This window comes from Hyperolius riggenbachi, chromosome 6, assembly GCF_040937935.1.
Source record: "Hyperolius riggenbachi isolate aHypRig1 chromosome 6, aHypRig1.pri, whole genome shotgun sequence".
NCBI lineage: Eukaryota > Metazoa > Chordata > Amphibia > Anura > Hyperoliidae > Hyperolius > Hyperolius riggenbachi.
In genome coordinates, this window is record NC_090651.1 from 195,556,447 (window position 1) to 195,582,522 (window position 26,076).

General features: G+C 45.2%; 1 protein-coding gene across 2 annotated transcripts in view; it reads left to right on the plus strand.

Moving 5' to 3' along the window:
* ROBO4 (roundabout guidance receptor 4) overlaps positions 1-26,076 on the plus strand; it is a 1,158,575-nt gene that overhangs the window by 380,730 nt on the left and 751,769 nt on the right. For both annotated transcript variants that reach the window (XM_068240264.1, XM_068240265.1), the window contains exons 5-6: positions 8,098-8,219; positions 20,310-20,535. In XM_068240264.1, the coding sequence (XP_068096365.1) occupies positions 8,098-8,219; positions 20,310-20,535 (348 nt within the window). The remainder of the gene's footprint in view (positions 1-8,097; positions 8,220-20,309; positions 20,536-26,076) is intronic.

Genomic DNA, 26,076 nt, shown 5'->3' on the forward strand with positions numbered 1-26,076 from the left:
TAAGAACTGCTCAAGGGACTGGTTAACCCTTTCAGTCTGCCCATTAGTCTGCGGGTGGTAGCCAGAGGAGAATGACAGGTTCGTACCCAGATGATGACAGAAAGCCCTCCAGAACTTGGAGACAAACTGGACTCCCCTATCTGACACCACATTCTCTGGGATACCATGCAACCGGAAAATGTGGTGAATGAAGAGTTCTGCCAGTTCTTGTGCAGAGGGGAGTCCGTCTAAGGGAATGAAATGGGCCATTTTGCTGAACCTATCGACTACCACTCAAATGACTGTTTTCCCTTCAGATCTGGGCAGTTCACCCACAAAGTCCATAGACAGATGGGTCCATGGTTGCTCAGGCACTGGCAGTGACTGTAGAGTACCCACAGGAGCCCGTCTGGCTGGCTTACTCCTGGCACACACAGCACAATCTCCGACAAACTCTTTACAGTCAGACACAATAGATGGCCACCAGACACATCTGTCCAGCAGCTCCTGCGTTCTGGCAACCCCTGGGTGTCCTGCATTCTTGTGAGAATGGAAAACATGGAGGATTTTAAATCAAAACTGTAGTGGCACAAACAGAACCCCATCTGGTTTCCCTTTAGGAACCTCCTGCTGATAAGGCCTCAAAGTAGATGCCCAATCCTCCCAAGTCTCAGTAGCAGCAAGGACCACTTTCTCGGGAAGTATGCCTTCAGGGGTTGAGGGCTGTACTGTCTCGGGCTCAAAGCATCTAGACAAAGCATTTGCTTTAATGTTCGTACTACCTGGTTTGTGGGTAATGATGAACCTGAATCTCGTGAAAAACAGGGACCAGCGAGCGTGTCTGGGACCGAGACGCTTGGCCCCTTCAATATACTCTAAGTTCTTGTGATCAGTATAGACTGTTATAGTATATTCAGCCCCCTCGAGCCAATGTCGCCATTCCTCAAACGCTAGTTTGATGGCCAACAGTTCTCGATTTCCAATATCATAATTTCTCTCAGCCGGGAGAAAACTTCCAAAAGAAAAATGCACATGGATGCAACCTGCCCTGTAGACTGGAGTGTTGGGGCAGTACAGCCCCAACCCCAATTTTTGAAGCATCCACCTCAACAATGAAAGGGAGAGAAACCTCCACATGTCTCAAAATGGGGGCGGAGCAGAACAATTTTTTTAGTGATGAGAATGCAGATTGAGCTTCCGCTGACCAATTGTAGGTATCTGCCCCCTTTTTGGTGAGCTCGGTGAGAGGTGACACTACAGAAGAGAACCCTTTGATAAACTTCCTGTAATAGTTGGCAAAGCCCTGGAATCGCTGGAGTGCCTTCAACCCCAAAAGTTGTGGCCACTCCAGGACAGCAGATACCTTTTTGGGGTCCACAGAGAGTACTGCGGTAGAGATTATGTACCCCAGGAAGGGAACTTCAGAAACTTCGAAAAGACATTTCTCGAGTTTAGCATACAAGGAATTCTGTCGTAGCTTCCTCAAAACATACTTCACATGTTCCCTGTGTTCAGCTAAATTAGATGAAAAAATGAGTATGTCATCTAAATAGAGGACCTCTCTAAAAACCTCATTGATCAACTCTTGGAAGACGGCGGGTGCGTTGCACAACCCGAAGGGCATAACAAGGTACTCGTAGTGTCCATCGGGTGTGTTGAACGCCGTCTTCCATTCGTCACCCTCTCTTATGCGAATCAGGTTGTATGCACCTCTGAGATCTAGTTTAGTGAAGACACCAGCATCAGTAATCTGAGAGAATAAGTCATCAATCAGAGGGAGAGGATAACGATTTTTCACAGTAATCTTGTTTAACTCTCTGTAATCAATACATGGCCGAAGGCCACCGTCCTTTTTCTGTACAAAAAAGAAACCTGCCCTGGCCGGGGACCTTGACGGACGGATGAACCCTTTGGCCAAGTTTTCTTTAATATACTCCTGCATGGCAATTTTCTCAGGCTCAGAAAGATTATATAAATGGCCTCTAGGGGGCATACAACCTGATCTCAGCTCAATGGGGCAGTCAAAACTTTGATGAGGGGGAGGTTTGTCTGCCACCTTGGGACAGAAGACATCAGCAAAGTCAAAATACTGCGTAGGCAATCTCTCCATTTGAACCTTAGTAGCACATACTGTGACTTTCTCCATACAATGATGATGGCAAAAGGAGGACAAACTCAACAACTGCCTGGAACTTCAGTCAATCTGAGGGGAGTGTTTTTGAAGCCACAGCATACCAAGGATCACAGTGGAGGTTGCCATCTTGAGTACCAAGAATTGCATCTGTTCTTTATGCAGAGCCCCCACCTGACATAACAATACAGGAGTCTGAGAAAGAGGTTGTTTCCCTTGCAGTGGCGAATCATCCACTGCAGTAACAACAATCTGGCATCCAAAGAAAGGAGAGGAAAACCAAACTTAACAGTAAAATCATAATCCATAAAATTAGCTGCAGAGCCCGAGTCTATAAAGGCCTGGGTAGATTGGACTCGATCTCCCCAGGAAATAGAACATGGGAGAAGTAAGCGATTATTCTTTAGAGGTAAGACAGAATCGCCTAGGGTAGTACCTCCAGCTACACCTAGGCGATAGAGTTTTCCGCCTTCTTGGGACAATTTTGTACCACATGCCCCTTCTCTGCACAGTATAGACAGAGTCTCTCAGTACGTCTCCTGTTTTTCTCAACCTCAGAGATCTTGGAATGTCCGATTTGCATCGGCTTATCCTGAGGAGGAGAAGGAGGGGCAGGAGCAGAGATAGTGATAGGAGATGGTCTCCTCAGTGCTCTACCCCGAGTCTGCCTTTGATAACGGACACGACGATCAATTTTGACAGCTAAAGAGATCGCCTCATCCATAGACTTAGGTTCTGGGTGGCTTAACATCAGATCAGCAACAGCATCAGATAATCCCGATAAAATACAGTCCAGCAAAGCATACTGCCCCATCTGGCTGACACCACCCACTTTCTAAATTCAACAGTGTTATGCCCTTGTCTGAGAGTTTTGAGCTTCCTTTCTGAAGTCATAGCTAAATCGGGATCATCATATATAACTGCCATAGCTTTAAAAAAATCCTCAACAGATACTAAGGCCTCATGACCAGTGGGGAGACTGTAGGCCCAAGTCTGCGAATCACCAGATAATAAAGTTTTTATAAAAATGACTCTCTGACTCTCAGAACCTGAAGATACTGGGCGTAATTCAAAATATGATAGGCATCAATGCTTAAAGTTCCGGAAATCAGACCGGTGCCCTGAAAATCTTTCAGGATGAGACATCCTGGGCTCACTGACTATAGGGGATGACACTGATGCATTGGGATCTTTAAGACGGTTAACTACCTCAGACCCATGCCCACTCCCATCAGCCAATCAGGAGTCTCCTCTGACGTCAGCCGACCGGCAGGTCAGCTGACGCGCCTCCTCCCAGCATAAAGGTCCTGTCTGTGCGCGCGCGCACGCGACAAAGCAACCCTATGAGCCACTGACAATCCCGTCCTCAGCGTGCTAGACGCCGGAGGAACGGGTGAAACGCCCGACAAGGAAACTGAAGCAACAGTGGAGGCATCCTGACTGCCCACAGCTGCATCTCCAGGGAAAGTTACAGACTGGTGTGGGGATAGAGTTAATAACTCCTGCCCGTTGTGGACTGTTTGATGTTTCTCTCCGTGGATTGCTGTTTTGTGTAATGCTAACTTTCCTTCTATTTCTTGACCAAGATCGACGTGTGGGCATACCAGGTGACCTGAAAGTGGCTTCCCATTCGTAGACCAGATTGTGTTTATAGTCATTGGTATCACGTAAATACTTTAACCTCTTAGTTTCTGTAATCATAGTTTCAAGTCTAGATATATTTTCACACATTTTTTTCATTTAACTCATCGTATTGTTGCATCGTGTCATACTTAGTCAAGCTTAGATTCAGTTCTGAGATTCTCAATCTGATATCAACAAGTTTATTTTCCTCATACTCAATAGGTTTCATCAATCTGAGTGAACAGTCAGTAAGTATGGTATTCCATTCAACCACAAACTCTTCACAATATGTGGTGGTTGGGATTTTTTTAATACGTAAACCACGCAGGATAATTTCCTCCGCCACATATTGTTTATGAGTTGATAGATCCCACCAAGTTTCGATCTCCTTGCTCATTAAAGGAAACCAGAGATGAACATTTCACACAAAATAAACATATCAGTCGATAGCTTGTAAAGAATAAATGCTCTACCTGATAATTTCACCACTCTGGTGTGCCTTTATGAGTGTTTATCCATTATTGCTCCAGGAAAAATCCAATATGGCTGCCGGCTCATACCCATTCTGCTTCCAGGTTATGAGCTGATATGGATGTGCTTTCTAGGCTCTATGATACTATAGACAAGCAGGGCTGCTGCTGAAGCCTTTCATCTGTGTGCTTTCATTATTCTGGTATGCTGTGCAGCTGCCTGTAGGAAGTGTCTCTCATAGGAATGAAACTGCATAGAAAATGATGATGACGACTGCACAGTCAGTGCACACAGCCACACTTGTCTGTTTTTTCAGAGCTTCTTTCTCAGCAGGAGCAGCTCCTAACATGTCATCAGAGCTATGAGTATGCAAAGTAGGAAAGCTGAGCCAGGAGGGGGTGGGCTTGGGCTTGACAAGACTTCACAGAAGACTGACTCAGCTATAATGATTCCAGGCCAAACCTAGACTGAATGCTCAGTCGGGGATTCTTATCACAGCTAATAACAGGAAGATTTAGCAGAGGAGAATGCAACTAAAAGCAGGGTAAGGGTTTACTGTCATGTTCCCACTGATAAATATATTAAAATACATGAGGGTGCTTCGTCTCTGGTTCTCTTTAAGGGGGAACTGAAGAGAGAGGTATATGGAGGCTGCCATGTTTATTTCCTTTTAAGCAATACCAGTTGCCTGGCAGCTCTGCTGATCCTCTGCCTCTAATACTATTAGCCATAGCCCCTGAACAAGCATGCAGCAGATCAGGTGTTTCAGACTTTAAAGTCAGATCTGACAAGACTAGCTGCATGCTTGTTTCTGGTGTTATTCAGATACTACTGCAGAGAAATAGACCAGCAGGGCTGCCAGGCAACTGGTATTGATTAAAATGAAATAAATATGGCAGCCTCCGTATACCTCTTACTTCAGTTCCCCTTTAAATCCTCTAACTGTAAGAAACAAGTTCTGAGACTCACATCAGGATGTTTATCACAAATGTCTGCTTTCTTAGAAAAGACCACAGCAAATTTATTGTAGCGAACCGGGTCAGAATTTAAGTCTCATATGGGAATAATGTGATCCTCATTGGAAGGTGGACGATTGTTCAACAGGTCCTTAAAGGCAATCTCCAAAGGGTTAAGGTTTTGAATGTCCACATTGGTGCTGGTAAGGTCCATGCAACCAGATAAGTCATTGGGGATAAAAGCTCCAGCCGGGCTGAAGTGATCAGAAATGGACTCACCACTTTGAGTTGCGGATAAAGGACCTGAATAATGTTTAACTGGTGCAGTTACTGGGGCTCGAACAGGCAAATCTGTAGCAGTAATGGGAAAATGGAGGGACAGCCTCTTTACCTGTTTATATGCTTTGATGGCCCCGATCAACATCCTCCAGCAGGCTCTGTACAAGGTCCCGACAGTGTGGGCGCAAGGTGTCCTTTGAGAAGGATGAGCCTGTTGCTGCATGCACAGGAATGGGTACCTCTTGGGGGCCAAAGTGTTGTTTCCGGCATGCCCCGAGGTCCTTCTGCTCTCGCGGTGTCTCAGCCGCCTGATGCCCTGCAGAGATCTGCTAATACTTCCTCCACTGGAAGTACGGGACGCATCACTTCCGGTTCCGCTCTGGGTCCCGCTGTTTGCTCCGTGCGACCCATCGCTGCCATCCGAGATGCTGCACTCAGTCCGACACCTGCAAGAGTCTCCAGGCGATCAGCTCCCGCTCCCCCGGTCGATCACAAGGCAGGGCACCCTCATCTCCACTCCTGCGGCCCAAAGTCTTTCCAGGCTGGGTAAGTGGTCCTAGGGGAGCCTTGCTGGTTCCTACAACTTGGCTGCGGGTGATGTATTTATACATGTCACCACCACCTTCAGAAGGGGTATTATGGGTGTTGCTCCTCAAACGCCATTGTTCTTTGGAAGCCATAGAAATGTATATATGAAGTACTTTTCTGCTATAGAGTATAGTGTACAGTCCTGATAGGTGTGCAGGAGCCGATGTAAGTAAGTAGTAAGTAGTGAAAAATAAGAAAAAGGAGTCAATGCTCAACTGCACTGTGGAAAGCAGTGCTGGACCATAGGCAGCCAGGCCTATGTACTGGAACAAATGACGAAAAGAACAAATGACGACAATATTCTTAAAAAGAATATAAATCTCTATAATGTGTTAGATAGATGTGTTTGATATGCAACAATAATGTATTCTGGATATTGTGTCCCTAATTGATGGGTTATCTGGGAAAATACAAAAACGAAAAAGTTTTGTACTCTTTTTTGTACTACTCTTTTTTACTCGGATTGTTCTTTGTTTTTCTTTGGTTTTATACATTTATAGAGATTTATATTCTTTTAAAGAATGTTGTTATTTCACTTTGTATATAGGGGTGGTGTCCACCCTTGGAGTGGCAGGTTGCACCTGTTATGCTGGCTCCTCCTATGTGAGGACTGGCTCATGCCACACCTGGGTGTGTCACTTCTTCCACTCTTTTTAAACCGAAAGATAGGAGCTGTGTTTTGTGAGCTATGATTAAGGGCCGCATGGCCCAAAACATGTCAGCTTTTGTACTTTTCATCTGCTGTGAGGATATGTCCTAAATAAATTCTAGAGTTTTGTGGAGAGACCTTGTTGCAGACCAAATCATTTCATCACATTTGTAAGTTTTGTGAAACAAAATAGCTCCACTGAATTGCTGGGAATGATGATGTTAGAATACCCAGAATAGCCGCGTCCATGCAAAAAGAGCGTCGGGAAAAAAGGGCGCGTGGTAATATCGTTTACAAAAATATTGTGTTGTATTTAATTTACAATAATGTTTTACAAATAAAAAAAACTTTAATAATTTCTATGAAATTGCAAATTGTGAATACGATAATCTTCCCTGTTTTGAAGGTGAAACTTATAATTACGTTTGTTAACAAATGATAATATATGTATAATCGTTATAATTGTATTGTAAAATATTGTGTATAACCTTCATTTATTGTTTCTTCATGTAATAAAATGTGAAAATATTGTTTATAACAATGAATACAAATATATATAAGTACGTTCGTAATAACTGTAGTAAAACATTAGTAAATATTACTAACATTTTACTACAATTAAACCTAACCCTACTCTCACAAAGATCCCTCCCTCTACCTATCCCTAACTCTTAGACCCCTCCTGGTGGTGCCTAACCCCAAGACCCCCTTGGTGATGCCTAACCCTAAATTTCCCCTGGTGGTGCCTAACCCTAAGACCCCCCTGGTGGTGCCTAACCCTAAGACCCCCCCCCCCCCTGGTGGTGCCTAACCCCTAAGACCCCCCTGGTGGTGCCTTACCCTAAGACCCCCCTTAGTGAACGCTTTATTGTGTAGAATATAATGTTTTACAAATAGTGATTGTAAAAAATATATTACAATTTACTTACTGATCACTTTATTATGTGGAAAATAATGTTTTACAAAGAGTAAGTGTTAACATTTAAAAAAACGGTTTAGTTAAATACGATACATATTTTTAGTATATTTGTAAATGTAATTCGTCACGGGCGCATTTTGTAAATTTAAATATTTACAAGCGCAGTTTGAAAATGTTAATAATTTCAGGGCACCATTTGAAAACGTTAATAATCTCCAGGCAGGCTTTTTTTCTGGTTCGGCGCCCGCCAAATGATATTTAATATGGGAGTGAATGGTGGTACTTTTTTGTCCACTTGCCTCAATCGCCCAAATTTCTTGCTTCCCACCGAAATACCTGGTTTTAGAATATATGTACCTTTGAGTAAGGATTTTGTGTGCTAAATTTCTTGAAATATATAGAAATAGAACTAATCTGAAGAGGAATGCATTTCTAATTCACTTTAACCCAGGAAAGTAATTTGTCCTACAAATGGAATGACTGCAATGTCCATGTGTCTTAGATCCACAGGATACAGATCAAAGGGACAGACAAAAGGACATCCTGCAAGAATTGAACGCGGTCCGAGTGTATCTGGACACTTTGACAGTACTCAACTCATCATCGGTCAGACTGCAGTGGCGGGTAAGAAAAAAGGCTCTCATATTTGGGGTACTTTTTAAAATAATTACTCATCTTTGTACATCGTGCTTTTCCATTGCTGGGTCCCTTTATGTATTCAGTGTGTGAGCATGACTGCTGACTGATAGTGCACAGGCATGAGCACGGCCCTCACAAGCCCAGTAGAACTAAGTCACTTGTGCACAGAGGAAAAGCCTTCATTCTTTTGGGTGCCTTTAACCTGTCTCTTAGACTCATTGGGTTGAATATGTTTAGAGGGATCTAACGGTGGGGTATAAGAAGAACAGGAAAGCCTCTGCACTTTCCAGAAGCTTCACACTACTGAGGTTAGTATATGTCTTTTTTAAATCACTTCAGGATTACTTTAAGAGCAATTCAAGGTGGGGGAATATTTACTTTTTCTTTGTTTATAGTTTTGTCTGTGTCCCAACCTGTGAGAATTTCTACCATTCTCTGAGATAGAGTTTTTACTGCTCTCCCTAAGTTACTGTTAGGTCTACCAATGTAAATGTAGGTCACAGGGACAGGAAGTGAAAGAAAATCTATCCAATGAGTACACAGACAGCATTAGAACCTTCCAAAATTTGCTAGCTACCTCTCTTAACTATTCAACAAGATTTAAGATTTAAAGACTTTACACTGTGGATCAATTCCTGTTTGGACAAAAGCAGTTTAAAGTTAAAAAAAAAAAAAAACCTGCCACTACCTCAAAAATGTTCAAATGTCTGATGTGCAATTAAAAAAAAGTACCTTTCCTGCAGATATGTTAAAGTGACTCCTCGCTGACCACTCTATCACTTTTAATCACATATCTTTAAAAAGTCCATAAACTGAGAGATTTGTACAGAAAACATATTCAGACAATTCTGACATGTTTCATTGCCAGAATCTGCTTCCTCAGAAGCAGAAACAATCAACAGACAACATATGATGTCGAAATGTGGTAGGGTTGTCTTAGCACCCTGTAGGGAAAAGGCACGGCAGACAAAAACGGGAGCCCAGTAGTGTAATATGTCAAAAGTTGTTGTGAAAAGAAAGTAATTAAAATGCTACTCACAAAGGAGGGTTGAAAGGGGCAACTGACCACAAGAAGCAGGTGGAGACCATTAACCCGACTCCACTTGGGGTGGTCCTAGCCAGGACCTGGACGTGGTCACTCACTTGATGAAAAACAGGGACAGATGTCCACCGTGTTGGAAACCACGGATGTTCTGTCACCACCCCTCAGACAGGAGGTGTACGAGGGTATACTAAGCACAATGGGGAAAAGAGGCGCCCCGGTTGGATAAAAGCTTCTAAAAACAGCTTAAAAACGAAAAAGTGAACGAGGTGTCTTACCTCAATGACAAAATCTTTTTAAATTTACAAAAGATTTTTTATTTAGCACAGGCAATGCGTTTTGCAGGTCTGAGCCCACTTCCTCAGGCCAATAACAGTGCCTACAATAGCAGAAAGAGCTCCTCAATACAAAAGTATACAAATATATATAATAAATATACATATAATACACAGAATGAATAAATCAGTGTTAAATTTCAAACATACTGATGCTGGGCATACACGAGTCTATCCGGCGGCTCGATTAGCCGCCGGATCGACTCCCGCCGCATCCTCGTTCGTCCGCACGTGTGCCCGGATTGATTCCCGCTCGTCCCCACCAGCGCTTCTTATCTTCCGCTCGATTCGCCGCTATTGTCTGGCCGCGGGGATCGAGCGTGGAATCGATCCCCGTGGTGATCGGACACGTCGGATATTATCAATTGAGCCATCAGGCTCGATTGATAAGCCTCCCTCGACGCCGTGTATGCCCAGCATAACACATATATAGGTATGATAATCAGAGTATTATGTCATCTGATGAAAATTAAATAGGGTATCATAATACACATTGTGATGTCATTAAACCTTAAAGAATTCTGCGGGGCAATGGGATATATTTCTCATATAAAACCAGGACTTCTCTGAATATAAATCTCTTATTGAAGTAGGAGCACTGCATATGGTCAAAAACAATGTTATTTTATGGGGTGGGGCTATATGGTGCATATGAAGACATAATTCAGTGATTGTGTGGCGTCAGTGGCAAATCATCCATTCACTCATCCATTTTTTAAGAGCACTGGCGAAACCCAGTGACTCCCTATGCTCTGACCAACTCCAAAATGGCGTCGCCACAACTTCCAGCGGATGACACCATATGCGATGATGTCATCGCACACCCGCTGTCCCTGCCCGAACTAACGGTGAGCATGCAGACTTGCAGCCGCTGAGAATCAGACATAACCTATATATTGCACCACAGCTCAGCGCCCTATAGAGGCTCCCTTTGCTATATTGATTTACTCATTTGGTATGTATTATTTCGCTATTTGCTCCCATTGACATCTTTATGCTGAGCGCCCACCCTGCTGTTCACCTTATATGCTATACTTTGCACATTGAATCTAATGTTTTTATTGCGTCAGTGACCAGTTCATTTTTACACATCAGCTAGCGCTGTATATTAACTATACATTATATTATACTACTACCTGATTTATGTCCTCCTTATATAACTGGAAGAAGTTTTAAATCAGGATGATACCATTTATATAACTGGCCAAGTCTTTATTGAGTTTTATCAGGGGAAGAGTCTGTGTGCATGGATAGGGAACTGGCTAATGGACAGAAAACAAAGAGTTGTGGTTAATGGATCATACTCAAAATGGGAGACTGTTAGCACTGGGGTCCCACAGGGGTCTGTACTGGGTCCAGTGCTCTTCAATTTATTTATTAATGACCTAGTAGATGCAGTAGTGAGCAATGTTGCTATTTTTGCAGATTACACAAAATTGTGCAAAATCATCAACTCTCAGGAAGATAGTGTCATATTGCAACAGGATCTGGATAGGATGGCTATATGGGCACATACATGGCAGATGAAATTCAATGTTGAAAAATGTAAAGTCATGCATTTTGGTCGTACCAATTGTCTAGCACCATACAAAATAAATGGGATACAGTTGGGGACATCAAACTTGGAGAAAGACTTAGGTGTACTCATCGACAACAAGTTAAATAATCGTACTCAATGCCAAGCCGCTGCAGCTAAAGCTAACAAAATTGTGGGATGCATTAAAAGTGAAATAAAGCTAGCATAATATTGCCCCTGTTTAACTCTCTAGTAAGGCCACATCTGGAATATGGAATTCAGTTCTGGGCACCACATTAAAGGAAAGATATTGCAGTTTTAGAGCAGGTGCAGAGACGAGCAACAAAATTGATACGTGGGATGGAAGGTCTCACTTACCAAGAAAGGTTAGATAAACAGGGTTTATTTAGTCTAGAGAAAAGACGCCTTAGAGGGAATCTAATTAACATGTATAAATACATCAGAGGGCAATATAATAGCTTGGCGGATGAGCTTTTTGTCCCTAGGCCTTCTCAAAGGACTAGAGGACATGATGTGCGCATGGAGGAAAAACATTTTAGCCATTTATGTAGGAAAGGGTTCTTTACAGTAAGAGTGATTAAGATGTGGAATGCATTGCCACAGGAAGTCGTTATGGCAAACGCTATACCTGCATTTAAAGGGGGCTTAGATGCTTTCCTTGCGTTGAAAGACATCCATGGCTACAATTACTAGGTAATGCCTAATGATGTGGATCCAGGGATCTTATCTGATTGCCATCTGGAGTCGGGAAGGAATTTTTTTCCCTTTTGGGGCTAATTAGACCATGCCTTGTAAGGGTTTTTAGCCTTCCTCTGGATCAACAGGGATATGTGAGGGAGCAGGCTGGTGTTGTACTGTGTTCTCTGGTTGAACTTGATGGACGTATGTCTTTTTTCAACCAAAATAACGATATAACTATGTAACTATATATTTATTTAGATGTTAGAAAGTGTTTATCATTATCCTTTCCATTTTTATTATTTATTATATTATATATGTATATGTTCCCCATGGTTTTAATACAGAGATAGCTCCTACTATCTGATTTCTTATATTGTTTTTAAAGACTTTCTGCATTATGCCTTCATATGCACCACATAGCCCCTCCCCATAAAATAACATTGTTTTTGACCATATGCAGTGATCCTAGTTCAATAAGAGATTTATATTCAGAGAAGTCCTGGTTTTACATGAGAAATATATCCCATTGCCTTGCAGAATTCTTTAAGGTTTAATGACATCACGAAGTGTATACCCTATTTAATTGTTATCAGATGACATAATACTCGGATTATCATACCTAGGTATATATGTGTTAGTATGTTTGATATTTAACACTGATTTATTCATTCTGTGTATTATATGTATATTTTTATATATATATTTGGATACTTTTGTATTGAGGAGCTCTTTCTGCTATTGTAGGCACTGTTATTGGCCTGAGGAAGCGGACTTAGACCCGCAAAACGCGTTGCCTGTGCTAAATAAAAAATCTTTAGTAAATTTACAAAGATTTCGTCATTGAGGTAAGACTCCTCGTATACTTTTTCATTTTTAAGCTGTTTTTAGAAGCTTTTATCCAACCAGCGCACCTCTTTCCCCCATTGAGCATATGATGATACTTCATGTCTGTGAAACAAAAAGCCCATAGCTGTATTACAAAAGCATACCCTTCTTTAGTCTGCAGTGCATCAGACAAAATCTGCATTAACATTTCTACTTAGTTTCATCCAGGGTAGTAGCAATAGCCATAACATCTACTATGGGGCCCTGGAGCATTGGGGGCCCAGCTTGTACTTAATGTAGTCGCCATTAACTTTCTTGTGTTTCTCCACCCTCAAACTTTGTCTCAGTTTCCATGGACTATGTGCAGTGTTGACTGCATGAGACTGTAAATTGCCCAAAAAACCCATATCCATAGGGTAGAGGCAGGTCGCATTGCCTACATCTGAGGACTCCATGAAAGTTTTGCTGTGGGGCTCCATGATCTCTAGCTATGCCACTGGTTCCATCTTACCATAATGTATTTACATGTAGCCTCTTCCTGTCTCCTTGTAAATAGTATTTCTTTAACCTCCTGAGTGGTATGCCTGACACTGGGCAAGAAATTTTTGCAGAAAGCGGTATGCCTGAAACAGTGTCGGGCATGCTGCTCAGGAGGTTTCCCTAGCTACAGGAGCCCCACTGTATAAGTTAGCTAGGTGTAGGGGCTCCAATAGGTATGTTAGTCATCGTGCCCCCCACCCCGATCCCCCCTAATCCCCCTAATCCAGCTGCTATACATACCAAGCCTCGTTCCAGCCAGGGCCGTTTCTTGCCCCGTTCAGCCGGTTCTGCTGAACGGGGCGCCCATGAGTGTGACAGATTGGGGGCGCCGGAATAAAAGTTTCACTGGCAAGTTATCTGCCAGAAAATTAGCCCAGGCTCCTTGCTGCTGAGTATTTGGAGACAGTTCTCCCTCCTCTGTTCTTGGATTGGCTGGCCAGTCACTGCCAGCCAATCACCAGTAAGGATTCTCGGGGAGGGATGAGCCGAGCAGACTGAGAATCTGTGAGCCTTCCCTGAGCAGCGTTCCGTGCATTGTGCATCCTGTGAATTGTCCTCCTGGTCGGATTGTTTGCAGTGAGCTGCTCAGCTAGTCACCGGCTCACAGTCTGTGTGTGGAGGTAAAGAAATGACAGAGGTACAGAGACGTGTGTCTGGAGCAGAGGCAGCACATGATTACTGTGCTTCTGTGTGAGCTGGAATGTGTCTGCCGTTATTTCTGTGTAATGTGTGCAGTGCCATGAGCCAGCCCAGCCCCCCAGGCAGCAGCATTACAACAGTCTGTGGTCACATTGGAAACATCAAGCATGCTGTCAGCTCTTTACACAAATGCAAAAATCCATTCGATTTGAATAAGCCCAGTGAATTATTAACCCTGATAAGCAGCAGTGATAAGAGTTGAGAGATGTCCCCCAGACCACTTGTCACAACTGAAGTGCTGTGTTACAGCAAGGAAGCAGGAACCAGAGTGACACAGCTTCACACACACAGTGAGTCTTTCTCTCCCCCCCCCCTCTCTTTCTTCCCCCCCTCTTTGCCGACCCCAACCCTCTATCAGCCCATATCTCCCCTTTCAGACTCTTAAGGGGGCTATACTTCAGGCGACTTGGTGGCCAATTGACCATCCAATTCGATTATTATAATCAAATTGGATGAAAATCTGTCCCACCAAGTGCATGCCTGACCGACAAAGCGACCAATTTGGGGGCTAAAATTGGTCGCATCGATGATCGCGCAAGATCTCGGGCCGAAATTGGTTTGTCAAGTGTGCAGTGGTACGGCGGCTGATTTCAGAATGGACGAAACCCCTGCCGGCGTAATGTAGTGTGTGCATTTATACAATCCTGTAGCAACCTTCCGCGTGGTGTCCGCCCATCTCTTCGGGTTCTAACAGTTACATACACGCCGGCGGTGCATAGCGTCTGACATTACACACTGCACCGCCAGTGTGTATGCGGCTGATAGACTCAGGAGAGATGGACAGACACCACGCAGAGGCTGCTACAGGATAGGCAATATAAATGCACACACGGGGAGGTCACATTTATACATTGGGGGGCAGCGGCAGGGTAGACTCGGCAGCTCAGCCGATTCCCTGAAGATTTCATGCGGAAATCGGCCGGGAATCGGCCTGCAGTATATGGACAGCTACAACTAGAGACAAAGTTATCTCTAATCAGATTCGAATAGAGATACATTTGTCTCTTTGTCGAATCTGCCCATAATCTGCTGATGTATAGCTACCTTTAAGGTGCCCATTAATGATACAATTCTGCAGCTGATCATTTCTGTGGTAATCAGGCAGAAACAATCAGTCATACCGATTAATGGCCCAATTCCTGCTAGCCAATTCAATGGGATCGATACAAAATATAGGTCAATTCCGGTAATCTGATCGACTTGGCTACCAGTTATTTGGTCATTAACGGGGCAGGACCAGTTGCATCCGATCGATTACCGCAGTGATTGGAAATTATCTATCGATCATGGAATTGTATCATTAATGGACACCTGTAGGAAAGAAGTGCCCCTAAGGGGAACTTACCTTGGGAGGGAAAAGCCTCTGGATGTTCAAGAGACTTCCCCCTATCCTCCGCAGTAGAGGGGATCCAGCACTGGGACCCCCCAAGATCTCCTTGTGGCTGCTTGTTGGCATGTGCACTAGTGGCTTCCCGCTCAGGTTCTGGCAGAAATAGCTGAGCCCAATTGGGTCTGGCCTACTTTGCAGGCGCCTGCGCAGTAGAGCAGACCTGATCGGGCTCGGCTATTTTCGCCACAGCCCAAGTGGAAAGCTGATACGGCGCGCAGCGACAACGGGGGTCCCAGCATAGTATCGGGCTTACCAAGGAGGATGGAGGAAGCCTCATTAGGAGTCAGAGGCTTCCCCTTCCCCAGGTAAGTACCAACCAGGGGAGATTTTTTCCCTTAATGGTGTTCTTTAAACTATTTAACATTAATGTTTATTTTTGTAATTTTCTAGTTTACTTTTTAAAGAGAACCCGAGGTGGGATTTCATTACGTTACTGGGGCACAGAGGCTGGTTGTGCACACTAAGACCAGCCTCCGTTGCCCCATGGTGTGCCTCCAGGACCCCCTGCGCGCCGCTATACCCCCCGCAGTGCTGGCGACACGCAGCGTGTTGCCAGCACAATGTTTACCAATGCGCTGTCTGTCAGCGCCGCTCCCCTGCATCGGCACTACCTGCCCGCGTCACTTCCCTCCCATCAGCGGGAGGGACGGGACACGGGCGGGTAGCGCCGATGCGGAGGAGGCGGGGTAGCGGCGCTGACAGACAGCGCATAGGTAAACATTGTGCTGGCAACACGCTGCGTGTCGCCAGCACTGCGGGGGGTATAGCGGCGCGCAGGGGGTCCTGGAGGCACACGATGGGGCAACGGAGGCTGGTCTTAGTGTGCACAACCAGCCTCTGTGCCCCAGTAACGTAATGAAATCCAACCTCGGGTTCTCTTTAAAAAAGGGCCGTAACAAATCCCTCCCACTTTTAGGCCACACCCCAAAGCCGGTATTTTCTCAGTCAAAAAGGTGGCAACCCTAGGAGCCGGTGACGCGGACGCAGTGCAGCGAGAGGCAGGAGGAGCTGTGCACCAGAGCGATCACTGGCTTCCTAGATCCTTCTGGGCGCTCCTGCGTGTTGACGTCACGTGACAGGAGCGGCCGCGCGATGACATAGATCCTGTCACAGATGTTTCCTCCTACTGTGCAGCAGCAGTGTGCGGCGGAGCCCAGCCTCAGAAGGTGGAGTCTTTGTGACCAGTCCGACTCGGGCTCCTCGCTGCCACTGCTGCTAGTGTGTGCCTTGGCCCTGGCTGCCCGCTAGCACCTCCATGGTCCACCACCCGGACCCCCACCGATCCTGGCCCGGCGCCTTCTTCCAGTTCCACCTGCCATGAGATGGACCTCATGGTAAGTAGGCAGTAAGGCAGGCAGTCTATGTACTGCACTGCCTCTCTCTTTCTGACGTGCCTGCTGGGGGAGGAGGAGGGGGGCGCTCTTTTTGCCCTGAGCTGGTGGTCAGAACCCACCATGGTGATGGTCTAACAGTGTGACTCCCTGGCTGGGGGTAGGGGGGGGGGGCGCTCTTTTTGCCCTGGGGGGGGGCATATTTTTTGATTCTCGAACTGGGTGAAATTTAGCCTAGAAACTGCCCTGGTTCCAGCGATCGCTCCAGCCTCCCTGCACAGATCCGCATATCTTCTGTTATGCGGAGGATCGGGACTGATGTCATGTGACGTTTGACGTCATGAGGACATCTGACACGACGTCAGTCCCGATCCTCCTCATACCGGAAGATATGTGGAGTTGTGCAGGGAGGCTGGAGCGATCGCTGGAACGAAGTTTGGTATGTATCTAGCGGCTGGATCAGGGAAATTGGTGAGGATCGGGGGTGGGGGGCACTATGACTAACATACCTAATTGTGCCGACAGTGTACAGGAGTCCCTTACACCTAGCTAACTTATACTGTAGGGCTCCTGTACCTAGCTAGCCTATACTGAGCAACCCCTGTACCTATCTAGCCTATCCTGGGGGACACCTGCACCTACCTTGCCTATCCCGGAGACAGATGCACCTACCTAGCCTATCCCAGGGGACCCCTGCACCTACAGAGCCTATCCCGGGGGACACCTGAACCTACTTAGCCTATCTCAGGGGACACCTGCACCTAACTAGACTAGCCTGGGGGATATCTGCACCTACCTAGCCTATACTAAGTGACACCTGTACGTACCTAGCCTATACTAGGGGACACCTGTACCTACCTAGCCTATAATAGGGGACACCTGTACCTACCTAGTCTATACTGAGTGACACCTGTACTTACCTAGCCTACACTGGGGACACCTGTACTTAGCTATCCTATACTAGGGGCACCTAGACCTGGCTTCCTACCTACAAAAATCTGCGGGGGATTCCGAAGACAAATGGGCACCATGCAGTGGGTGATACAGGACAGGTAATATATAAATGCACACGCGGAAGTACATTTTTACATGTAGGGGGGTGGTCAGCGACGAGGCAACGGGTGAGGCCGATTCCCGAGAGATTTCATTTTTTAAATGTTCAGAGATTTTGGGAAGTCATTTTGAAATTTAGTTTAGATTTTGTGTTTCAAGCTGTTATTGGACTCAAAATGTACACTAGACCACTGCTTGACTGCTTTTGTTAAGTTACAGGAAAAAAGGTTATGAAAATTAATTGGATCACTTTTTGCACAGAAATCCTGCAGAAACTGAATGCCTAGGAGGTTAAAGAGACTCTGAAGCCATTTTAAAAACTAGTTTTAGCTGTTATTTAGATTAAGGATGATTATCAGTGCTAAAACGCCGGGTTTTATAACCCCCAAATCCTACGGCAAAAATCCACGACTTTCAAAGTCGTGGATTTTGCTTCCTGGGGAGGCAGAGCTTAGCGCTGTAGCTCTGCCTCCATTCGCGTCAATCCACCGCTGATCGCCACCTCTCCCCGCCCCTCTCAGTGAAGAAAGACTGAGAGGGGCAGGGAGAGGCAGCGATCAGCGGAGATTGCCGTGAGTAGAGGCAGAGCTATTATAATTATTATTATTTAGTATTTATATAGCGCCGACATCTTCCGCAGCGCTGTACAGAGAATATAGTCTTGTCACTAACTGTCCCTCAGAGGAGCTCACAATCTTATCCCTACCATAGTCCTATGTCTATGTTTGTATAGTGTAGTGTATGTGTTGTAGTCTAGGGCCAATTTAGGGGGGAGCCAATTAACCTATATGTATGTTTTGTTGGGATGTGGGAGGAAACCGGAGTGCCCAGAGAAAACCCACACAGGCACAGGGAGAACATACAAACTCCTTGCAGATGTTGACCTGGCTGGGACAGCTACAGCCCTAAGCTCTGCCTCTACCAGGAAGCGCTCCCCTAGTTTTTGCACCGGCCGGGGATTTGGGGGTTATAAAACCCTTGTTCTGCCGCGGGAATGTGCCGTTTTAGCACTGACAATCATCTTTAAGCTAAATAACAGGTAAAAACTAGTTTTTAAAATGGCTTCAGACTCTCTCTAAGAACCTACATACCACCAAAATATTTAATGAGCAAGGACTCCTTTGCTAAATGTTTTACTACATGTAAACTATGTTAGTGTGTGTACATATTACTATTTAATAACCACTATATGGTCCCCTTTGTTTCCACCACTAAGGACCAGATCCCACTATCGCAGTTGAGTCCGCTTCTGTCCGCTTTTCAGCATCTGTAACATTGATGTGTAACTGAAAAGCAGACACAACTGCGTTAGTGGGCTCAGGCCCTTAGGGCTTGTTTCCATATAGCACGCTTTCATGCGTGCTTATGGAAACGCAATGGCAGGGCCAGCAGACAGTGTATAGACTGCATTGCCTGCCGTTTCCACTCATGGGTGGCGATTAACCGCTGAATTGCCACGCATGGTTTGCTGCATTTTGGGGTGTTTCAGCCCGCGATTCCCATTCAATATAATGAATGGGATCGCAAGCCCTGCCCCCCGCTGGGAGTGACGTGCAGCGCAGAGCCACGGGGCTCTGTGCTGCATGGAAACGAGCCCTTACCCTTAACTATTTCACACCACTAAATATTGTATAGGAGTCATAATATTCAGTTTCTCAAGTAAATGACCCCATCTCTGTGTCTCTGTGTTCACTGACTTTAGGGACTTTTAATGGCATCAGCATGGTGGCACAATGGTTAGCACTCTCACCTTGCAGCGCTGAGTCCCTGCTGGGTCCCTGGTTTGAATCCTAGCCAGGGCACTATCTGCACAGAGTTTGTATGTTTCCCCCGTGCCTATGTGGATTTCCTCCGGGCACTCTGGTTTTCTCCCACATCCCAAAAACATACAGTTAAAGGGACTCCGAGCTCAAATTAAAATAGAAAATGGTGCTCACCTGGGGCTTTCTGCAGCCCAGTGTAGGTCAGGACGTCCCACGCCGGCATCCTGGCTCTTCTCGCATCACCTCTTCCGAAATGGCTGGCCGGCTGAAGCTGGGCGACACTGGCCCCGAGTGTCATGGCTTACGTCACCACGGCGGCCGGCGTGACAGTATGGCGCATGCGCGGTTTAATCGCGCGTGCGTTGTAGTGTCACTCCGGCCGGCGTGGTGACGTCAGCCATGATGATTGAGGAAGAGGAACCCGACACTCGGGGCCAGTGTCGCCCGGCTGCCGCCGGCCAGCCATTTCGGAAGAGGTGATGGGAGAAGAGCCAGGATGCCGGCGTGGGACGTCCCGACCTACACTGGGCTGCAGAAAGCCCCAGGTGAGTACCATTTTCTATTTTAATTTGAGCTCGGAGTCCCTTTAAGTTAATTGGCTTTCTCCTAAATTGGCCCTAGACTACAATACATACACTACACAATACAAGCATGACTATGGTAGGGATTCAATTGTGAGCCCCTCTGAGGGACAGTTATGTGACAAGACAATATAAGTTATTCAGTGCTGTGGAATATGTTGGCACTATATAAATATTAAATAATGATAATAGTAATGGCATCACAGGTTGTCAATAGATCATAACCAAAGGTAAAAGAACACAACTCATGCTTCTTTCTGGTGGAATGATGGAATTATTTTGGCTGTTCATTTTTCAGGTGTCATCATTGTCCCAACACACTGAAGGATATGTAGTATTCTATCGCCCTCATTCACTGCTGAACTCAGAATGGATAAAAGCACAGTCTGTTCCAATTAATGAAAACAGTGCTGTTATCACAGTCATAAGCAAAGGACAAAGATATGAGTTCAAAGTGCGTCCCTATGGGCAGGCAGCCTTTGGTACTGACAGTAACATCAAACACATCCAGATTCCAGATGGTGGTAAGAAATAGAGCAAAGTACTTCATTAACCACTTAAGCCTACAGTGTTGTTTCACCTTATGCATTCGAGCAACTTTCACCTGCCATTTATTCACCAATAACTTTATCACTACTTATCACACTGAAATTATCTATATCTTATTTTTTCCGCCACCATTTAGGCTTTCTTTTGGTGATACATTTTGCTAAGAATTATTTTATTCTAAATCCATTTTAACAGGAAGATTAAGAAAAAAAATCATTATTTCTCAGTTTTTGCCCATTACAATTTGAAATTAATACATGCTACCATAATTAAAACCTATGTATTTTATTTGCCCATTTGTCCCGGTTATTACACCATTTAAATTATGTCCCAATCACAATTTATGGCTCCGATATTGTATTTGGAAATAAAGGGACATTTTTTAAATTTGCGTCCATCACTATTTACAAGCTTATAATTTAATAAATTTTAGTAATATACTCTTTTGACATGGATATTCAAAAAGTTCAGACCTTTAGGTAAGTAAATATTATGTTGTTTTTTTTATTGTAATTTTTTTTTTATTAAAAATGTTATTTGGGTAATTTTTGGTGTGGGAGGTGTAATAGATAGCGGAGATACCGCCACAGAGACAAGCGGCATAGCGGCTATCTCCGCGTATTAGCCAGCGGCCTCTGCCGCGCGGTTACATGCTGAGACTTTGCCTGGTCCTTCTATTGCTCACAGGTTAAGGTCTACGTGCGCGCGAGCCGAGCGACAGGACCTTTATCTAGGAGGGGAGTCAGCTGACGCGCGGTCAGCTGATTCCAGCCAGCGTCCGGATTGGCTGAGTGACTGGGGCGGCGCTGTGGAGCATGGTTGGGTATATATAGGACAGGCCTGTCAATAGCTCCTCGGCTGCTGTTGCAAATGCTATCATGCTAGCGCTCAGACCCTAGTCAGATCCCAAAGTGTGCTAGAACCCGTCGGAGCCGGGGATCCACACTTAGCCAGATTCTGTTGATAGCTTAAAGTACTAATTGCATTTTTTATTTGTTATGACTTTCTGCTTACTCTGACTATCCTCCTGTTTGTCGATTCTGTACCTCAGCCATCTGATTCACGTTGCCGACCCTGCTTGTTATTGACGCTGAATCAGTCTTCCGTTTCTGTACTGTACCTGTCCGCTCGTTGCCTACTCTGCCTGTCTGACCTCGCTACCCGCACCAGTGGGCCTAGCCACTGGTGGGGGAAATTACTGTCTATATCTGCTACTCCTAGGCTGCAGTACTGTCTGTATCATCCACACCTAAACTACAGTACCATCTATATTACCAACCAGGCATGCTCAGATGTACCAAAATTCGGTTCGGGTACATTCGAATTCGGGTCCGCATGACATTCGAATTCAAATTCGCCTTCGACCACGAAACTCGGTTCGGATTCATATTCGGTTCGGGGTTACGTCTCAAAATTCGGTAAAAATTTGTGTTTGCAAATTTGGGGGGTTTTTTTGTGTGGGAAATCACATTGAAATAGGTGTACTTGAAAAAAACAAAACTAAAAACTTGACGTGTGGCACTGGCAGCAGGCAATGCATTGTGTGGACCCTGGCGGTGGGACCACTGACAGCAGGAGGATAAATACAGCAGCAGGAGGATAAATACAGCAGCAGCAGCAGGAGGAGGAGTGACGTGTGGCACTGGCAGCAGGCAATGTATTGTGTTGACCCTGGCGGTGGGACCACTGACAGCAGGAGGATAAATACAGCAGCAGCAGGAGGAGGAGTGACGTGTGGCACTGGCAGCAGGCAATGTATTGTGTTGACCCTGGCGGTGGGACCACTGACAGCAGGAGGATAAATACAACAGCAGTATGACGTGTGGCACTGGCAGCAGGCAATGTATTGTGTGGACCCTGGCGGTGGGACCACTGACAGCAGGAGGATAAATACAACAGCGGCAGCAGGAGGAGGAGGAGAAGTGACATGTGGCACTGGCCGCAGGCAATGCATAGTGTGGACCCTGGCGGTGGGACCACTGACAGCAGCAGGATAAATACAACAGCAGCAGCAGGTGGAGAAGTGACGTGTGGCACTGGCAGCAGGCAATGCATAGTAATTCTTTATTAAAGAATACCACTACTTATTTTATACAAAAATATAAAAAGAACCAAGTAAATACAATAACAAACCATAACAATAGGCCTTTTGCCTCAATTCAGTCTATATCAAGTCCATTTCCCTGAAAGAAAAAGGAAAAAACTCAAGAATCAAATAACTTAATTCTCCGCCATTAAGTTTTTATATCATAACTCTTTATCTACAATATACACTATTTACACTATTTACATATATCAGAAAGAAAGACTAAGCAATCTCACTCCTCCTATGTTTGCAAGCCATTCCACAATTTGAGTTCCTAACTAAGTGAAAAAGAAATAGAAAAGCTCACCACGAGAAGATTTAGCCAAATCAAGGAGGCCTGACATTCTGCCAAAACAGACGCCACTCCTCCCGACTCAACCTCCTCTCCTCAAGACCCCGAATCTTCCCAACCTCACCAATAATGCCATGCACCACCACCGGGACAGGGAGGACTTTTTGATGAATCGCAATTTGACACCGTGCATTCCAAGTGTAATACCGAATCACTAAGCTCACTAGAAATAAAGTGTCCAAATTAAATGACCCCCGGTTATTGAATGCCCCATATGTCCACTCCGCATAACTAAGCCGCTCAAGAAAAGGAATACCCAGAGCCCTACCCACCTGTTTGTATACCTCTTTCTTAAAGGAACAGTTCAACAGGAAATGGTCCATGGTCATCTCTACACCACCACACTCCTCATGAGGACAACCACGATCCCGATCCCCTATGAACTTCAAATTTCCCCTAACAAAGAGTCTGCCATGAAAGGAAAGCCAAGCCAAATCCCTGAATTTGTTAGGAATCCTTGGAGAACATAGCAAGCGCAAACCCTCCTCCATAATTGGGCCTGGGCAATCTCTCAGGGCCAATGGGTCCTGAAAAAAGGTTTCAACCACTCTCTCCACCAGGACTTTCCTAGGGATCGAGATAATATCCTCCCTTGTCAGTTCCCATTGCCGAATCAACTTCAGACAAGGTGCAACATAGGCCGGAAGATAATCAGCACTGGCTCTCAGTCTTTTCACCAAACCACCATCTTCCCAACGCCTAAGAAATGGTTTAAACCAGGACTGGAAAATACCCATCCATCCAGGCAGCTCCTCCGCATACATTCTACCAAAGTTGTTTTTAATAAATAACAGAGAAAAGAAAACCAGTGGGTTGACCATTCCTAAGCCACCCTTCTGCCTTGATCGATAAGTGATATTCCTCTTAACGTGGTTCATCTTATTTCCCCAAAGCATCTGGAAAAACAAGCTGTAGATTCTTGTGTGAAGAGATACTGGCAAAATACAGACAAAACTGACATATAACATAATTGGAATCAAATAAGTTTTGATTATGTCAATCCTTTCTCCGAAAGACAATCGCCAACCTTTCCAGCGGATCACCTTAGCCTCGGCACATTTCAGTCTGCCTTCCCAATTTTGGTGACCATAATCACCTAAGCCAAATTCTATGCCAAGTATTTTAATTTTCTCTTTTGGTGCCGGAAAAGAGACTGGAAGCATGAAGTTCTCATTTTCCTTACCCATCCAGAAAGCCTCACACTTGTCCTGGTTGATCTTGGAGCCTGATGCCAATGAGTAACGGGCAACCTCTGCACAAACACCCTCCGCCTCTTCCTGCCCAGAGATTACCACAGTCACATCATCAGCATAAGCTACTACTTTGAGAGGAGGCACACCAGCTATGCCCGACGGCACCCCACACAAAGCTCCACCCTCAATCCTTCTTATGAAAGGATCAATGGCAAAAGCATATAGTAGAGGACTCAAAGGACACCCCTGGCGCACCCCGGATCTAACCTCAAAGGTCTGTCCAACCCAACCATTGACAAGCGGGAAACTCTCAGCACCTCTGTATAAAGCTTTCAACCAATCAATAAACCTCCCCGGCAGACCATACTTACTAAGGAGTACCCACAGATACTCATGATTGACACGATCAAAAGCCTTTGCCTGATCCAACGCCAGTAAGTATTTTCCCCAACCAGCTGCCCTGCATCTCTCCAGAATCTCCCGGACCGTTAATACGGCTGAAAAAGTACTCCTACCCTGGACAGAACAATGCTGCTGGCGAGAAAGCACCTCATTTGCCACCTGACTTAAGCGCCAAAAAATTATTTTAGCCAGAATCTTTCGGTCAACATTGAGAAGGCTGATGGGCCGCCAATTCTCAATCATTGAAGAATCTTTACCCTTTGATAAAAGAATAACTGCTGATTCTCTCATAGAGGGAGGAAGCTCATCCTCTGCAAGACTGCGATTGTAGACCTCTGCCAATTCTGGGGCCAAAATGTCCCTGAAAGCCTTATAAAACTCGGCCGTCAAGCCATCTGGGCCCGGAGTTTTTTTGATAGCCAACTGTTCTATGGCTTTTACCACTTCTTCATCAGAAATTCTTTCCGTCAAAAACGCAAGAGGAACATCTAAATTCTCCAGTTCTGGAATATCACACAAGAAAGATTCCATCACTGTCTCATCAAGGACCCTGTCGCCCAACAGTTCAGCATAAAAGGATCTCACAATTTCCAGGATCCCTGCTCTGGACTTCACCAAAGATCCTGTACTATCCTTGAGACCATAAATGATCTTAACTGCTATACTCTGTTTACAATTCTGATAAGGGTCTGGCGAGTGATTCTTACCATAATCCCTTTCCAGAAGCAAAGAAGCATGCCGATCATACAAACTCTTGTGCAACAAGTCCTTGATCCTTTTGATCTCTATGGGATCCCCATCCCCCAAGACAGCAATTTCAAGTTTCCGCCTCAGGCGCTGGTAGGTAACATATTTACCAAAAGCTCTCTTTCTTGCTAGGTTCTTGAAAAGACTTGCTGCCCGCTTTTTAACCATCTCCCACCACTCAGACCTACTGTCACAACAGTCCAGCAAAGTAACCTGTGCCTGAAAAAAATCCCTGAAAGATTGTCTTATACTTTCTTCTTTCAATAACAATGAATTTAACCTCCAGATACCCCTTCCCTTAGGAGGAACATCTGAAACATTCAACACCATAGACAGAATACAGTGGTCGGAGAACTCCACCACCCGCACCTCTGGAGATGAGGTAGCAGAGCTCTCCTTAACAAAAAACCTATCTATCCTACTCTTACGCTCTCCACAGAAGTAAGTGAAACCCGTGTCATCTGGGGTGTGCTTTATATGCACATCCACCAGACCAGCATCCCTAACCATACTATTCAAAAAATTACTATCATAGCCCAGGCGAGTCTTGGCACCTCTCCTGCCCTTGAGCCTAACTACGGTATTGAAATCACCACCAAAGACTACTTCCTGGGCTGTAAACAGGAATGGCTTGATCTCTGTGAAGAGGCGCTTCCTTTCCCTCTCAGACTGAGGACCATAGATATTAATTAGCCTCAAGTCCTGCCCCCTCACAGAGACGTCCATAACCAAACAT